An 18,126-nucleotide genomic window follows, 5' to 3' on the forward strand; every position below is an offset into this window, starting at 1 on the left:
CCACTAATGTGAATTCTGTGAAAAATGTACAATGTTTTATACTGTAGAATGTAGGGGACCTAGAGATACCAATTAGTGGAGGGGGAATGATAATCTAATAAGAACAGATAAACTATGGAGGGTAATCTCAATGTTATGGGAATGCTCAGGAATGATTATGGTTTGTAAACTTTCTTGGATATAGTAAGATCATGTTGGAAGCAATAGAGTTATTTTAGGTTTTTTCTTCTCTTATTCCTTTGTTTACTTAGGGGTTGTTAATTTTCTTGGGGTATGGTAGGAACATGTTGGAAGCAATGTAGCTATTTTAGATTATTTGTTTTTCTTACTCCTCTGTTTGGACATGGTTTATTAATTTTCTTGGGGTATGGTAGGAACATATTGGAAGCAAAGTAATTATTTTAGGTTATTTGTTTTCCTTAATCCATTGCTTTGTTTGAAATGTTGTGGGGTTTTTTTGGTTGTTGTTTGCCTGTTTGTTTTTAATTTTTTGATAAACAAAGTTAAAAAATTGAAAAAAAATCAGTAGAAAAATGGGAGTAAAAACTAAATGACAAATAGGGTGGGATGGGGGGATGCTTTGGGTATTCTCTTTTCACTTTTATTTTTTATTCTTATTCTGATTCTTTCTGATGTAAGGAAAATGTTCAGAAATAGATTGTGGTGATGAACGCATAACTATATGATCATACTGTGAACAGTTGATTGTATACCATGGATGAGTGTATGGTTTGTGAATATATTTCAATAAAACTGAATTAAAAAAAATAAAAATAAAAAAAAAAATAAAAGCTTAGCTTCCCCCCCAAAAAAAAAAAAAAAAAAAAAGACTCTACACTAAAAGAACTTCCCAGTTAGGCAATTAACATAGGCAATGCATGTTAGTGAATGACAAAAATATACATGATACTTCGCTGTATATTTTTATACAGTGAAGTATTTTTAACTAAAAATTTGTTTTATCAAAATTATTCTCTAAATTAAACCAAATCCAGATTTAGAAATCATATACCTTTTAAAGTGTAACCTCCTTCAAAGGTATACTTTCCCATAACATAAGAGGAATTACTGTTCTGAACTACAGTACAATGCAAATAACTCAGAGAATATTAAAGAGCTATAATAAGTAAAGTAGACCAAATAAACCTACATCAGGTTCTAGAGTCACACAACGCTGAAATGCCTTTGCTGAACCTTCATAGTCTTCCAGGGCCAAATAGGCGCAGCCTAGGGAAAACCACACTCCGAGCTGCAAAGATCAAAAGTCAAAGTCATCAAACACATAGATACATTTTTAGCATATAATCTGAAAAGTATTAAGATAATACCAACAAACACATTACTATACTAAGAATGCAATGCTATACAATAAATATCTGCCTTACACTTTATGTTAGTTTAAATGTAGGAAATTTAGCAGTGAAGACGAGTTTTTTCCATGTAATTTTCAAATCTAATAAAATCCTGAAAGCCTTTGCAACATCTTTTGCCAACGAAGATCGTACTTTGTAATAATCTAACTCCATCAAAGCAATGAAAAGCTCTGTTAGCCTTTATATTAGAGTCTGATACTATAAACCTGGGATTAACCATCATTTTTACTAAGCATCTACTATGTATAAAGTATATAAAGTATCAGGAGATTTACAACCGGCGAACATATTATACATTTAAAAAGAATAATTTCTGCCTTCATCTTCAAGTTAGACCAGAAGTACTTCTGTGGTTTAACCAAGAGCCAAACTGCCCTAGGATATATTTCCTTAGACAGGCCTGGAGATAATTTGGAAAAAGCAGGCTCAGAACCTGGATTACCAAACAGTCATTCAAAATGTATAGCCTGATGTTTCTCACAGCTCAGCACCACAAATAGTGCTGATGATATACTTCTAAGGTATGACACTGGCACAGAGAGTTGACAACAGAAGAGTACACAGGAAAAATCTACACATTGTGTACTAGGGACTATAATTATTAGGAATACCATACTGTATAAAAGTTTCACTCACTAAGTTTATTCGTCAGAAACTTAAGTGCCCCTATGCCAGCTAAGTTCTGAAACCCAGGGGCAATAGCCTTTTCAGGAACATCAAGTAGATAAGTCCCCTTTGCTCATAAAGTTGACACTCCTTTTCAACAGAAACATGTTAGGGTGGTCACTGCCCAGACATCCCTAAAGATTGGGAAAGTGATTAAACTAGAGGAAGGGGTAGCGACAGGCAAGATGGAATTTAACCAAGGATTATGAATACTGAATCTTTATATAATTTTCCTTTTCTTAGTTGCTAGGATACTAGAATAGTTGGAAGGAAAAAATTGAAACGGTCGAACTATAACCCGTAACACGCTTTGAAATGTGTTCTATAGCTACTTGTTAAATTGTAATTTGAAAGCTATACCTTTTTGTACATATGTTAGATTTCCGTAAGGTAATGACTGAAACTATGGTACTATAACTCATAGTAACTTTGGAAATTTCCTATATATCTACTAGTTAAATCATACTTTGAAAGATAGTACCTTTTTTATATATTTTATATTTCATAATAAGGAAATAACTGAAACTGTGGAATTGTAAACTATAATATTCTTTGAAATTTGCTCTTTAACTACTTGTTAAATTGCACTTGGAAAGTTATCCCTGTTATATATAATATATATATTATATTCTATAATAAAAAAATATGATAAAAAACTGTATAGCCTCACTTGTGTCAATAAGATTTGTAATGACTGAGTTTTAGAAAACAGGTAAATTAGGAAGTGGCTATTCAATTTACAAAGGAATTCTTTACATCATAGGGTTTCCTTAAAATTCAATGGCCCATATCAAAAGGAAGATAAAACTGATAAAAATTCAATGAAATTAGTCAGAAATACAGCTATTCACAAGCCAAGTTTGTTTTCCTTCGAGACATAATCAGAAAACCAGCCATGGAATGAAGTCTACTTTCTTACTCACTTCCAGTATTTAGGCAGGGTTCCAGCTGATAAATTTAGTCGAACACTTTATGGTCGGATAGGAAATGAGGTGCTTTGTTATCTGTCCACAGCCCTCTGTAGGGGCAGAGTAGAAGGCTGCCTCCATGTCACTCCTCCCTAGCCATTCCCACAAAACTGTCCCATATGGCTAGCTGAGGCCTGAAATGCCTTTAAGTTGATAGAGATTTTTAGCCAATAATTAGAGAAAAGGCTTCAAAAGCAGACATCTTTGGGCAATTTAACACTTTGCCTTGAATTCGCTGGAGGCTATAAATAACTGCTATCAGGAGCCTTTATGGAGAACAGATTTTGTGGAAGGAATAGGTACAGCCTGAAAGGGGGCGTGGGGTGTGGGGTGTGGTGGGAAGCAGGAGATGCGGAGGTACTAAGCTGAAACTAAAAGCTGCAAGTTCACTTTTCCAAATCAAGGGACTTCCAGCAACTCAAAAATTAGCTTGCTACTTTGTGTTTGTCTGGTTATTTACAGAATCAAATAAAAAGAGCTTCAATGTGGCCAAACCACACACTCACTAAACATGATACATTCTCAGAGGATCTAGTCTGATGCTAATTTAGAGTATATAAAACAGGCTCTCCAATTTCCAAGTAAGTTGAAAGTTTCAAAAACCTGTGTATTTCATCAATTCTAAGGTACGCTTTTTTCTACCATTTAACATCTCTAAAATAGAGATGCATCTTAAAAACCAATATTTGTCAGAATTTTACTGACAGCATTCTTTTTTCTATCCAAAGCAATACTTAAAATAAAGGTATCTCTTACAGTTGATGGCACCTTAGATCCAAAGAAATACGGCATAGCAAATTTACTCAGAATGAAGTATACCTCATTCCAAATTGCCCTCAAGGTTCTCAAAATCCATGTGCCCTGTGTGCTTTCTTCATCAGCAAAGAACAAAGTTCCCACAATACTATTTCCCATGTGCTGTTATAAAAATCAGCAAGTTTAAGATGTAAATAAGAACTTTATTTTTCAGTCCACCTGAAAACAAGACTTATAAAGGGTACACGTCCAAAATCAGTAATTATTTTACAGCTCTAAAACAAGGTGATGAGATCATTATTTAACTTCAAGTTTTTATAACAAGTTAATGTTTTGTAATCAGTATCTTGAAACCAAAACAAATTTAATGAAAATCAGACAGATGACCTAATTTAATACACAGTATATGGTTCTCTTTCCTTTTTCTTCCTGGTTATTTTTGTTGTTGTTTTAATAATTCATATTTGAAGGAAAATTCTAGGACCATTAACTGCTAGCAGATTTTCATTTTTGGATAACATATAATTATAATGGGTGATAATCTTTGCATACACTCTAATCTTTGAAATCATGTAAAGGCTCTTTTTTTTTTTTTTTTTTTTTAAACTCTAGGATCTAATTTATTGTGGCCCATAAATCAATAAACCATGAATACTGTGCTCACTATTATTCACTAGTATTACCAAGAGAGACTGGTATCTTGGTTAAGGAATGGTCATGCTCCCAAGAACAGAACATCATAAAAGAACATCAAAATAAAAAGCTCAAAAAAACTCTCAGTTGGTTCCCCAAAATAGAGTTGTATATGCTTAAGTACCAAAGATCTCTAGCTTCTTCCAATCCGGTGCTATCAGAAAGAAATACAATATGAGCCTCATTACATTTTCCTAGTAGCCATATTTAAAAAGTAAAAAGAAAAAGGCAAAATTAATTTTAGTAAAATGCTTTATTTAACTCAATATATCCAAAATGTTATTGTTTCAACATGTTATCAGTATACAAAATTATTAAGGAGATGTTTTGTATTTGTTTTTTCATACTAAGTCTTTGAAATCTGAGGAGGGTCTTATACTTACAGCATGTCACAGTTTCAACCAGCCACACTCCAGGTGCTCAACTGCCACATATGGCTAGTGGCTCGCATACTGGACAGCACAGGTCTACACTATTTCTCTGAAGCACTGACGTTGACCGGGGACACCCTGCACCCCTCCCTTCTTTCTCCAATACAAAACTACTTCCTCTGGCTGAGACCCTCCATTGGGCTACCACCTTTCATATACAGATCCTATAGTCATCCTGTTCTTCTCATTCCAAAGCAACTATAATAATTAGCATTTAATGAGCATCTGCCATAGGTCAGTCTTTCACATCTTAAGGATCTCAGAAAAGGTTTTAGAGAGAAGAACATGACTATAAACAGAAATTTGTACATGGTTTCTGGGTTAATGAGCTAAAGCACCATTTCTCCCCCATTTACTCCATTAAACAACAAAGCCAAAAGTAATAGTCCTAACAAGGAACAGCCAGTGCTGATTTACACTTCCCTATCTATAGTGGCTGAACAGATATTATTAAAGACGTCAATATGAACTAAGTTTACACATACTGAACTTCATATCTAATTCTTTCCCTTAGATGAACAAAACAACTCTACTTCATCACCTAACAACATACACAGCTTCAGGTTATAATGTACATCCATAACAGACAACACATCCCTGAATACCCAAAGGCATTTTCATTTCCTTAATTCTATAAACATGTATTAAGTATGCAGGGTGCTGGACAGAATACACAATGAATATGATAAAATCTGTACCCTCACAGAACAAGTCAGTCCTTAGGGGCCTGATTTCCAGCTCCAAGTCGAAGCAAATCTCCCCCATCTTCTTTTGAATATTACTATATAAAATCTTCTAAATACCTCCCCAAGCAGCCATGCTGTTAAAAAACAAAACAAAAAAAAAACAAAAAGCAAAACAAAAAACCCCACTAATGATCTGTACACCACGCCATTTACTCCTCACAACAATCCTGCAAGGGAGGTAATGTACCCTCACTGGGGAGATGAGGGAGGGTCACAGAGTCGATCAGGGATAGAGGAGGGATTCAACTCAGCAGGTGTGATTCCAAAGCCCATGCCTTTTCTCCTCAGCCACACTGCCTCCCACTACACCAATCTGTGTGCCCACAAGCCATGATTTATGGCAATACCATCCTTGTCACTGATAAAGAAGGGGAATAACTGTGCAGTTAACATGTGCTGGGAAAACCCAGGAGATCAATTTTCTAAGAACCAGAAGTGTATCTATTTTTTCCCGAGGCTCTCTTGACTGGGTTAGGCAGTGGACAAAGATGAAACAGAGGAGTGATGACCATGTTTAGCTGCAGGGAAGAACTAAAAGAAAACTTATCAAAGGGACTGGGCGATGAATGGAGCTAAATAATCATCTGAAAGAGAGGCTCTGGTTGAGATTTATGTAGAGCTTATTTCTAGGACAAATTGGGAGGGCAGGCTTTCTAAGGAAATGAATGACCTTTGGAAGCTGATAGTCCCAAGGAGAAATACAGAAGCAGGCCAACTATTTATTTTGAATGCAATGATGTCTGCCCTTAAAGAGTCATTTAAAGTTATTTTTACTTGTATGCTTGATAACATGGTCACTCTGAATTTTCTTCCTAAAACCAGCTAGGGAAACCGTGTTAATAGAAAAAAAAGCTGGCTGGGATTCAAGATATTCTGAGTAACTGTGTGACCTTGACTATGTCCCTTTGTCTCTGAGTCTCAATTCCCCAATTGTTAAAATGAGGCTAAAATTCCAAAGCTCCTTCAGATTCCCCAAATTCTGAAAACCCGTGATGACAGGGTTCGAAGGTATACTAGTGCCACCTAGTGACAAAAGAAGTGCACTGATACTATAAATACAATATTTAAAATTTATTTAGAATTAACAGGTTTGAAAAGAGTTAGAAACTTAGAAATCAATTTAAAAGAGGCCCAGAAGATAATGAGATCTAGAAAGGAAGTAATTTGCCTAAAGCCACACAATGGTTAGTGGTTCCTGGTAAGCAATATGTACGACGAAGAAACTCTGATAATATTAAACCCTGATAATTAATATTAAAACAGAAATTAAACAGTTTGCTACTCTGAAGACTAACACAAAGTAGCAGTGGACAATGGACACAGATTACTCTTGCAATCAAAAAGTGAATTTTTACAAGGTTATTTAAAGAGCATTTGCAATAGGCACCACTTGCTTACATATTACAATTTTCTTTTTTAAATTATGGAATCACCACTCACATTTCCTTCCTTCTCAAAGTCCCTGCAGAATAAAAATAATCAGTAGCATCACACTTTGCTAATTTCCCTCATAGAATCAACAGTTTTTATGTCACATATAAAATAAAGCTTAACATACTATATATAATCCTAACATTAACCTGTACACTCCAGCCTCTCTTTTCCATATCTCTGCCTCATTCCCCTGATCCTAAATACAGATGTGTCTGTAGAATGTGGGCTCATTAAACAGGAAACATCCCAACTCAAATCAACAAGTGCTAGCAATACTGTGTGGTAGTAGCTTTCCTCAAGTGATGCCTGGCACTCGTTTTTGTGTTTTCTGTTTGTTTGTTTGTTTTAAAGTACCCCATCAACTCCTGTGACTAAATTTCTCATTTATGAAGTTCTAAATTCTCTTCCTAAAGGAAATACAAGTCTTTACATGCCAGCTTTTTTCTCTCTGCTGAAATGGAGGCTCAGTTTCATCCATTTCAGTGTCTTCCTTTAAACTAAGGCTCATCTACATTTTATGTGTACTTTTTCTTTTACTTAATAGGCTACAAATTGTTTAATGCTCTTCTCTTATTCTTGACCTAGATTTAGTTTCCACTGGTTCTTATTTACTCAGCCTTTCCAGAGAATTCACAATTTGGAGCAATATGGGTGTTTATGTGTTATCTGCCTATGTGACTCCCATGATCTTCCTAATTTTAGGCTACTGGGGTTATTTTAGAAACTGGAATAATAATGGTTTTCTACCACCATTCCTACAACATTGCAACAGACAGGACAGAAAATGATCACTATGTTACATCCATTACTGAGAATTTACTTTGGTCCAGGAAATGTTAAATACTACACTGGCTCTAATTTTCCCAACCGCAAATTGAGGTACAGATTATAATCCTCAATTTGCAAATGAGGAAATGGAGCACAGAAAGGTGAAGTGATTTACCTACATCATGTTCCATAGGATTCCGAGACTTCAGAAGCCAGGGTATGGCAGCAAAGCTCTGCCCTCTCCACCACACCTCGGTCTCAGCTACAGCCCAGATGTTATCACAGTGCTCTTGTTTCTTGGGAGTTATGCAAGTTAAACCTTAAGAGTTTCATTTTTTATTACTTTCCAATATGAGAAAGGAAGAACAAACAGGAAGGAATCTTTTCCTCCTACATATTATTCACATACGTTCATCCTTCCTTTTCCACTGGAATGTAAGCTCCAACCTCCTTGAGTCTTTCCACCATAACTAACACAAATTTACAACAGGAACTGTAGGACTCCATTTCAAATTATAAAAAAAATTCTTCTTTCAAAAAACTAAAATGAAAGAGAAAGTCACCTCCTACAAATCAAGAAAAGCATCGTACAAGCCCCCAGGATAATTAAAATCACAGAGTATTATTTCCTATCAGTCTAAATTTATGCATATGGTAGGCTGGGAAGGGCTGCCTCAGTTCCTCTAAAATTCCCTGGTCTCTCAGAGGCACACTCACTGCTGTGTCCTGGATCTTCCAAAATATCAATGTTTTAACTTCACTTTGCTCTTGATAAAAGTTCTCATGGATCTTCATTAGAGGAATAAAAACTTGAAGTTGACTGTCTGTATTCAAGGCTCTCTTTAATTTCACTTCAATCAGATCTGCCATTACTTCCTAAATCCCCTTGAAAGGCAAAATAACAAAGAGGTTCAGGGCAACAGCTCTCTGAAACCAGAAAGTCCTGGTCAAATCTCAGCTCCTCCTCTCATAAGCTGTGGGATCTGGAGCTAGAAATTACTTAACCACTCTTTTTCCTCATCTGTGAAATGAGGGTAATAATAATCAACACCTCACTGATTATGTTGAAGATTAAAATATATGTAAAATGTTTTGAACAGTACCTAGTACATAGTAAATACTCAACCCTAGCTGCTAATATTATAATAACTGGACAAAAAATAGACAGCTAACACCTATAGATATCAGTTGAAACATCTGCTTTCTACATGGTGGGCTTTTGCATCTGCTAGTCTCCCTTCCTGGAATACTTTTCCCAGTTTTTTCCTTCTATCCAAATTCCAACCACATCTCCTGGTCCACACAACACTCACTTCTCCACTCAGCTTGTTCTAACCATCCATGCTCTCATTCATAGGGCCATCATTAGGCACCCAAAGCATGTTGTCTTGTTTACTCTGCCCGTTTGTCACACACAAAGTTACTTGTATGCACCTCCTTTCTCCATTTAGCCCCTAAAAACCACAAAAGGGCAAAGGGCCATGTCTTAACATAGTTCTTTTGTATCCCCTTCAGTACCTCAAAATGGATTGCCAAGAGTTCACACTATTTTAGCTTAGAATATAGAAGATGCATAATAAATAGAAATTGCTATCATAATATTAATATTCTCATCTTCCTTCCAGCCTCATTAGAAACAATACTCTCCATCACCAGAGTTAACATCTCCATCTCTTCTCATTCCATTCTCCCCTGGAATAATATTCCCTCAGTCACTTTTTCCCTCTCTCTTTACAACATTCAATCTCTCCTATATCCAACTGTATTCAATCTCTCCTTTATCCACTGGAGCCCTCCTTTTTCTGCCTTCAACCACATGAAGGGCTCTGGTAGGTTGAAATGTTTTATTTGACTCTTCTGCTCCAAGGACCATGCTCCACATTTTGATTTTCATCTCTCTTACACACTTAAAATGAACTCTCTATGGACATTACATTCATTTCCCTACCTGCCACTCACTCTTTAACCTCATGAATCTAAGAATGTTTTTGAAGGTCAATAGTGAGCTCCAAAACCAATGACCTCTCCTTAGCTCTCTGTGGACTTTATCACTACATGTGACGTTACTCACTGACACTTGTTCTTCCTTCAGTTTCCATGAACTCCTTATTCGGGTTTCCTCCTATCCCTCTGACCAAGATTCTGGTGCTGTTTCATATTTCATGGGTGCCATTTCTTCTACCTTCCTCCAACTGCTGCAGAAGCCCAGCACACTTCTCTTCAATGGTTTCAACTCACTTCCATGTAATACCCCCAATCTGCATGTTCAGTTTTGACTTCATATTAAGCTTCAGACTTCTATGTCCAACTGCCTATTGGCTTTCTCTGCTTAGATATAGTACCATCTCCTCACACTCAACATCCAAAATCACATCACCTTCCCCTGAAAAAGATCTCTCTCTCCTCCTGAACCCCCTGTACATATCAATAGGGACATTTTTCTTTTAATCAAGCAATTAAGAAAACTGGCATCATCTCTGATTCCAAGCTCTCCCTCAATCATGCCATCCCAGTGGGTAAGTCTCAGGAAGGTTTCCTTTGTAGTGAAGCTTCAACCTGCTCTATCTTTCCCATCGTTGTGGCTAAAGCCACAGATCACTCACCCATGACATTCATTCCTTATTTACACCTCCTATAACACCACTTGTCATATCATTCTTTTATTCAAAACCACAGCAGACTCTATAGGGTTAGATAACTCTGTAGCAGGGCATTTAAGGCCTCACAAGCTATTTCTAACCACATATTTCCCAGCAGAAACTCTCTGTTCTCTGCTGATAAGTCAACATAATCTAATTCATTCTACATCCATGCTGGTATACAGCAAGTACTCGATAATTCTTAGTTAGGCAACCACATAATGTATTGTCCAAACTGCAACACTTTTCAGAGTGAAATGGGACTAAAAATAATTTAAATTACATGATTTAAGAAAAACACCCTTATTTATATACCAATAAATTATTAACCAACAAATTGGTTTTACTACATCAGGGGACCTATAAGATTGTTCTAGTCAAAAACCATTTTTAAAGTTAAAGTTGTTTCTCAAAAAAAATAACAGAAATTTCTTTAACCCGTCCTGAGCTTTTAAATGGATTACTTAATATACATGACATCCTCTCTGTCCTCAAAGACCTTGAAGAATGGGGGGATGGGGCATGAATGTGGGTCATGGCAACCAAGGCAGCCAGCATGCCTTGTGGATTTGGGAAGGCAGTTCCAGAGCTCATGATTGGTTCAGGTTCCATATTGGAGGGACATGAGAGAAGGGCTTGACAGGTGGGTAGGGGTTTGATAAGTAAAGATACAAGTATGAGCTTCCTAAGCAGTGGCAGAATATTCAGCAAATGCCTCTTAGGATAACAGTAAGTGCTATGGATTGAATCATATGCCCCAAAAAGACATGTTCAAGTCCTGACCCCCAGTCCTGTGAATGTGAACTTATTTATAAATAGGATCTTTGAAGATTTTGTTAGTTAAGATGAGGCCAAACTGGATTAGGGTAGCCCCTGATCCTATCTGACTGGTGTCCTTGGACACAGACAGGGAAAGAGACAGAGAGAGATGCCCGTGTGATGGAGGCAGAGATTGAATTGTGCCGCCATAAGCCAAGGAAGGCCATGGACTGCAGGCCACCCAGAAGCCAGGGGAGAGGCAGGGAAGGGAACCTCCCCTTTAAGAGGAAGCATGGCCCCAATGACACCTTGATTTTGTACTTCTAGCCTCTAGAACCCTGAGACAATACATTTCTGTTATATAAGCCAAATAAATCTGTGGTTCTTTGTAGCCCTGCCAAACTAAAACACTCTAAATTACTATTGAGTACAAAGATATTTTAAGTCCCTATTTTTAAGACACATACTGAAACATTTTTCAATGAAATGATTTGACATGTGGGATTTGCTTCAAAATATGGGGTGGGGTAAGGAAATATAGATGAAACAAAATCAGCCATGATTTGGTGTGATGGTTAGGTTCATGTGTCAATTTGGCCAGGTGATGGTACCCTGTTGTCTGGTCAAGCAAGCACTGGCCTAACTGTTACTGCAAGGACATTTCATGGCTAGCTAATAAACCAGAAGGCTGGTTTACTAAATCATCAGTCAACTGATTGCATCTGTGGCTGTTTACATCTAGATTTAACTAAGGGAGTCTTCTGCAATGAGAGAATCCAATCAGTTGAAGACTTTTAAGAGAGAAGAGAAAGCTTTCACTTCGTGCAGCCAGCCTCTCCTGGGGAGTTCATCGAGGACCTTCATCAGAATTGCCAGCTCGCAACCTGCCCTATGGAATTTGGAGGCATGCATCACCACAGTTGTGTGAAACACTTTCATAAACTCTCTTATTTACAGATATCTCCTATTGGTTCTGTTTCCCTAGAGAACCCTGACTAATACAGGTGGTAATAGTTGAAGCTGGGTAATGGGCACATGGGAGAAGGCTCAATATACTATTTTCTCTGCTATCATGTATTTATGATTTTCATAATCAAATGTTACAAAGAAAAGAATTTTCCTAGGAAGACCTATTCAAAGGCAAATTTCACATTTCAAAATCAAATCCTGTATCTAATTTGAACTCTCATTGTTCCTCCCTTGCTTTTCTATGATAAATTTCAATGTATTCCTGTTTGAAGGCTTTGCTTTCAATGATTACAATCTGCTAAAAGTTTCAAAAGCTGAAGTTTTATGGAACTCCATTAATTGAATACAAAAGGTTTCCAATTGATTTTCAATAAAATGCAACCAAAATGCAAAGGACTCCTTTTAAAAAAAAGTTCAATGTCATTGTAGGACACTTAGACTAATAAAAAAATCTTTAAAAACTCAAACATTTCCAAGGTCCACCAGATGAAGGGAAGCAAACAGAGAAAGTATATACTGCCATGCTGAAGGAATTTTATTTTAATTCAATATCAGATATGTCACAAGAATTTCCTAGTTCAATTACTCAAGCAGTGTATATAATAAATGACAACAGCTACAGTTTCTATTTCCATTGCTAAAAGCTGGTTTGAACTACTTTATTCCTACCACTGCAATCAATTCCAATCATGTCTCTATTCCATAGATTTCTTAATTTAGAAAGAAACATTATTTTTACCATGTTGTCATGTTCCACCAAAAGTTGTATCATTACCACTAAAACAAATACTTTTTTCTTCAATGTTTAATATTGTAACAAAATATATAACAGCATTCAGAAAAACATCAGACAATTTGTCTGATGATTCCCCTTTGACAGAATGAATTCCCACAAGTTTTATTTTGAATCCATTAGTTGGATGAAAAAATTTCAATTTAGGAGAACCAAATTAATGACTTTTATATTTGAAGAATTTGATGTCACTAATATAACACTGGCAAATTTAACTGTTTATGAATTGCTTCTTCTGCTAAAAGAGCTAGCAAATTAGCAGATATGAACTTGCTTTTCATACACGCATGAGAAAATTTGGTATTGACTATTCTTCTAATAGTCAATTAGACTATTTGCTCATTTTCATTAACACTAAATAAAAAGTCAAGTTTCACAGAATAATATAAAAATGCACCTCCTACACTTGCATATTAAATGGTCAACTTTGGATATGACCTTCTTAAAAAAAAGCAGACTTTTTTATTAGAGCAGTTGTAGGTATTCAGATAAATCAAGCAGAAAGTAGAGTTCCCATGTACCCCCACCCCAGAGTTCCTTGTTATTAACCCTTTGCATTAGTGTGTGTTACCTCTGTTACAACTGATGAAACAGTAGTATTATACTAATAAGTACAGTATACAGGTTACATTAGAGTTCATTGTTTTTGTTGTACTCTATAATTTTTTTATATTCATATTTTATAAAAATTTTAGACATTTCTCCCCTGGCAGATAATGTCACCTAACATTGTCTGCAAGTTACACAATCATTTACTCTCTTCAGAAATGGAAATTGAGTTCTTAATTGCTCATTAAAAATGTACTTTTTGTTTGTTTGCTTTTGGGGGCTATTTGCTACCAAAAAGGTAGCTATAATAAAAAAGTTAACATTTAGGTAATACATGGTGGTGATGGTAGCACAACATTGTGAATGTAGTTTACACCACTGAACTGCATACTCGAAGTTGTTTAAAATGGGAAATGTTATGTTGTATATATGTTACCACAGTTTTTTTAAAGGTTACCAAACAATATAACTTAAAAATAGTGGAAGATTTAGGCTATACAATAAATGACCAAACCACTGTAGCAAGAGAATTCAGACTACTCATCATGTGCTTTATTTTTAATAGGACTGCTCTGCCACTACTCTGCTTATATCTAATCTACAGTTTCCCACATTTCCCACCAATGCTGCCAGCTGATGGTCAGGCAGCTCCAAGCATCTCACAAGCCACAGCATGGCACATGAGCACAAATGCCTGGTATATGCCAAGTGACTCACAGAGACACTGGCTCAAGTATTTATCCTACCATCAATACCTGAAGGAGGTGGGTGTCCTCCACTTGGAGCAATCACAGTTGGTTTTATCAAGCACCCTGCATGTTGCCCTTGAAAGGCAAATATTAGTTAAATTGCATCTGGAAAGGACTGGGAAAAAAGAGACAGGTTCTTACTCATCATCTTACACATTCAGCCCATTGTAAAGCAAGAACTCTGTCCACGCACAACTGCAAACACATTAAATACAGTACTAGATTAGACGATGGCAGAAGATGGAAGTACAGTGTTGACAGAAGCCTACCAAAACCCATTCCAACTTCTTTTTTGTAACTCTTTACAGCAGTAACACATATACAACTCAAAATTTCCCATTTTAATCACTCAAGTGTACAATTCAGTGGTATTAATTACATTCACAATATTGTGCTACCATCACTAATACCCATTATCTAAACATTCTTATCACCTCAAACAGAAACTCAGAATCCATTAAATAGTAACTCCCTCTTCCCCACACACCCTGATCCCTGGTAACCTGTAACCTATTATCTGTCTTTATGAATTTGCTTCTTCTAGGCATTTCATATAAGCAAGATCATACAACATTTATCTTTTTGTGTCTGGTTTATTTTACTCAACATGATGTCTTTAAGGTTCACCCATGTTCTAGCATGTATAAGAACTTCATTCCTTTTTATAGTCAAATAAAACTCCATTGTGTGTATATACCACATTTTGTCTATCCATTTGTCTACTGATGGATACTTGGGTGGCTTCCACCTTTTGGCCACTGTGAATAATGCTGATATAAACTCTGCTGTAAAATATGTTTGAGTTCCTGTTTTCAATTCTTTTGGATATATACCAAGAAGAGGGATTGCTGGGTCATATGGTAATTCTATGTTCAACTTTCTAAAGAACTGCAAAATTTGATTTCTGTGGTGGCTATACCAGTTTACATTTCTATCATTAATATATGAGGCCCAATTGCTCCACATCCTCACCAACATTTGTCATTTACTGTTTTTGTTTGTTTGTTTGTTTCTAATAATAGCCATTCCAGTGGGTTTGAAGTAGTATCTCACTGTGGTTTTGATTTGTATTTCCCTAATGGCAAATGATGTTGAGCATCCTTTCATGTGGTTATTGGTCATTTTTGTATCTTTGGATACACTAATTTTTTGCCCAATTTTTAAACGGGTTATCTATCTTTTTGTTGTTAAGTTGTAGCAGTTATTTATATATTCTGGCTATTAAACCCTTACAGATATATGGTTAGTAATTATTTTCTCCTATTCAGTAGATTGTCACTTCACCTTCTTGATTATGTCTTTTAATGTACAGAAGTTTTAAATTTGGATGAAGCCTATTTTATTTCTTTTGTGCTTGTCCTTTTGGTGTCATATCTAAGAAATCACTACCAAATCCAAGGGTATGAAGTTGTCCTCCTATGTTTTCTTCTAAGAATTTTATGGTTTTAGCTCTTATGTTTAGGTCTTTGATCCATTTAGAGTGAATTTTTGTATATGGTGTGAGGTTGGGGTTCAAATTCATTCTTTTGCAAGTGAATATCTAGTTTTCCCAGCACCATTTGTTGAAAAAACTATTCTTTCCCCAATCAATGTACTTGTCACCCTTGTTGAAATTCACTTGCCCATAGATGTATGGTTTTATTTCTGAACTCTCAATTTCTACTCCATTGGTCAGTATGTCTCTTTTGATTACTGTGGCTTTGTCATAAATTTTGAAATTGAGAAGTGTGAGACCTCCAACTTTCTTCTTTTTCAAGATGGTTTTGGCTATTTGGGGCCCCTTGTAAATCTACATGAATTTGAGATTTCTGCAGAAAAGGCTGCTGGGGCTTTGATAGGGATTGTGCTGAGTCTGTAGATTGCTTCAGGTATAACTGACATCTTAAAAACACTAAATCTTCCTATCCAGGAACACAGGATGTCTTGCCATTTATTTATGTCTTCTTTATTTTCTTTCAGCAATGTTTTGCAGTTTTCAGTGTGCAACTCCTTTACCTCCAAGGATAAATTTATTCTTAGGTATTTTATTCTTTTATAGTTGTGACTGTAAATGGAATTGTTTTTTAAATTTCCCTTTAGGAACATTCTTTGCTGGTGTATAGAAACACAAGTGATTTCTGCATGTTAATCTTGGAGTCTGCAACTTTGCTAAGTTTGTTTATTAGCTCTATTGGTTTTCTTGTGGATTATTTGGGATTTTCTGTATAAAAGATCATGTCACTTCCAAATAGAGGAAGTTTTACTTCTTCCATTCCAGTTTGGACGCCTCTTATTTCTTTTTCTTACCTAATTGCTCTGGCTAGAACTTCCAGCAAAATGATGAACAGCAGTTTGTTCAGCTGAGAGTGCGCACCCCTGTCTTATTCCTAATTTGGGGGAAAGGTTTTCAGTCTTTCACCACTGAGGATACTGTTCACTGGGGTTTTTCATATGTGCCTTTTATCAAATCAAGGAATTTGCCTTCTATTTCTAGTTTTCTGGGTATTTTTATCATGAAAGGGTGTCAGATTTTGTCAAATGTCTTTTCTGTATCCATTCAGATTATCACGTGGTTTTTCTCCCTTCACTGTGCTAATAATGTGGTGTGTAACATTAATTGATTTTCTTATGATGAACCAACCTTGCACACCAGAGATAAACCCCACTTGATCATGGTGTATAATCCTTTTAATATGCTATAGGATTCAATATGCTAGTATTTTGTTGAGGATTTTTACATCTATACTCATAAAGGAAAGTGGTATGTAATATTCTTTTCTTGTGACATCTTTATCTGGCTGTTCGGGTTTGCTAAGGCTGCTGAAATGCAAAATACCAGAAATGGATTGGCTTTTATAAATGGGGTTTATTAGGTTACAAATTTATAGTTCTAAGACCATAAAAGTGTCCAAACTAAGACATCAACAAGAGGACACCTTCAATGAAGCAAGGTCAATGGCATCCGGGGTTCCTCTGTCACATGGGGAGGCACATTGCAATGTCTGCTGGTCCTTCTCTCCCAGGCTCCGTTTTCAAAATGGCTTTCTCCAACATGTCCTGGGCTTCTGTATTAGCTTTTCTGGGCCCTTCTGCTTGTTTCTCCCAGGGCACTCTGTCTCAGTGTCTGAGTCTGTGTCAGCTCTCTTAAGGACTCCAGTGAACTAATTAAGATCCACCCTGAATGGACGGGGTCACATCTCCATGGAAATAATCTAATCAACAGGTGCTACCCACAGTTGGGTGGGTCACATCTCCATGGAAACAACCTAATCAAAAGATCTCACTCACAAACATCTTCTTGACCAAAGGGGGAAGTGAAATGAAACAAAATAAAGTTTCAGTAGCTGAGAGATTTCAAACGGAGTCAAGAGGTCACTCTGGTAGGCATTCTTATGCACTATATAGATATCCCTTTTTAGGTTTTAGTGTGTTGAAATAGCTAGAAGTAAATACCTGAAACTATCATACTGCAACCCAGTAGCCTTGACTCTTTAAGACTAGTGTATAACTACGTAGCTTACAAGGGGTGACAGTGTGATTGTGAAAACCTTGTGGATCACACTCCCTTTATCCAGTGTATGGATGGATGAGTAGAAAAAGGGGGAGAGAAACTGGAAAATAGGGTGGGATGGGGGGATGATTTGGGTGTTCTTTTTTAATTTTGTTTTTTATTTTATTCTTATTTTTATTCTTTCTGGTATAAGGAAAATGTTCAAAAATAGATTGGAGTGATGAATGCATAATTATATGATGGTACTGTGAACAGCTGATTGTACACCATGGATAACTGTATGGTACGTGAATATATCTCAATAAAACTGAATTTAAAAAAAAAGATCTCACCCACAATAAGT

General features: G+C 36.2%; 1 protein-coding gene across 2 annotated transcripts in view; it reads right to left on the reverse strand.

Annotated features, from left to right (window-relative positions):
* The window catches only part of TTC27 (tetratricopeptide repeat domain 27), a 202,183-nt gene that overhangs the window by 53,174 nt on the left and 130,883 nt on the right, over positions 1–18,126 (reverse strand). For both annotated transcript variants that reach the window (XM_037806843.1, XM_037806844.1), the window contains exon 14: positions 1,151–1,249. In XM_037806843.1, coding sequence (XP_037662771.1) covers positions 1,151–1,249 — 99 coding nt within the window. The remainder of the gene's footprint in view (positions 1–1,150; positions 1,250–18,126) is intronic.

Source organism: Choloepus didactylus, chromosome 17 (assembly GCF_015220235.1).
Source record: "Choloepus didactylus isolate mChoDid1 chromosome 17, mChoDid1.pri, whole genome shotgun sequence".
NCBI lineage: Eukaryota > Metazoa > Chordata > Mammalia > Pilosa > Megalonychidae > Choloepus > Choloepus didactylus.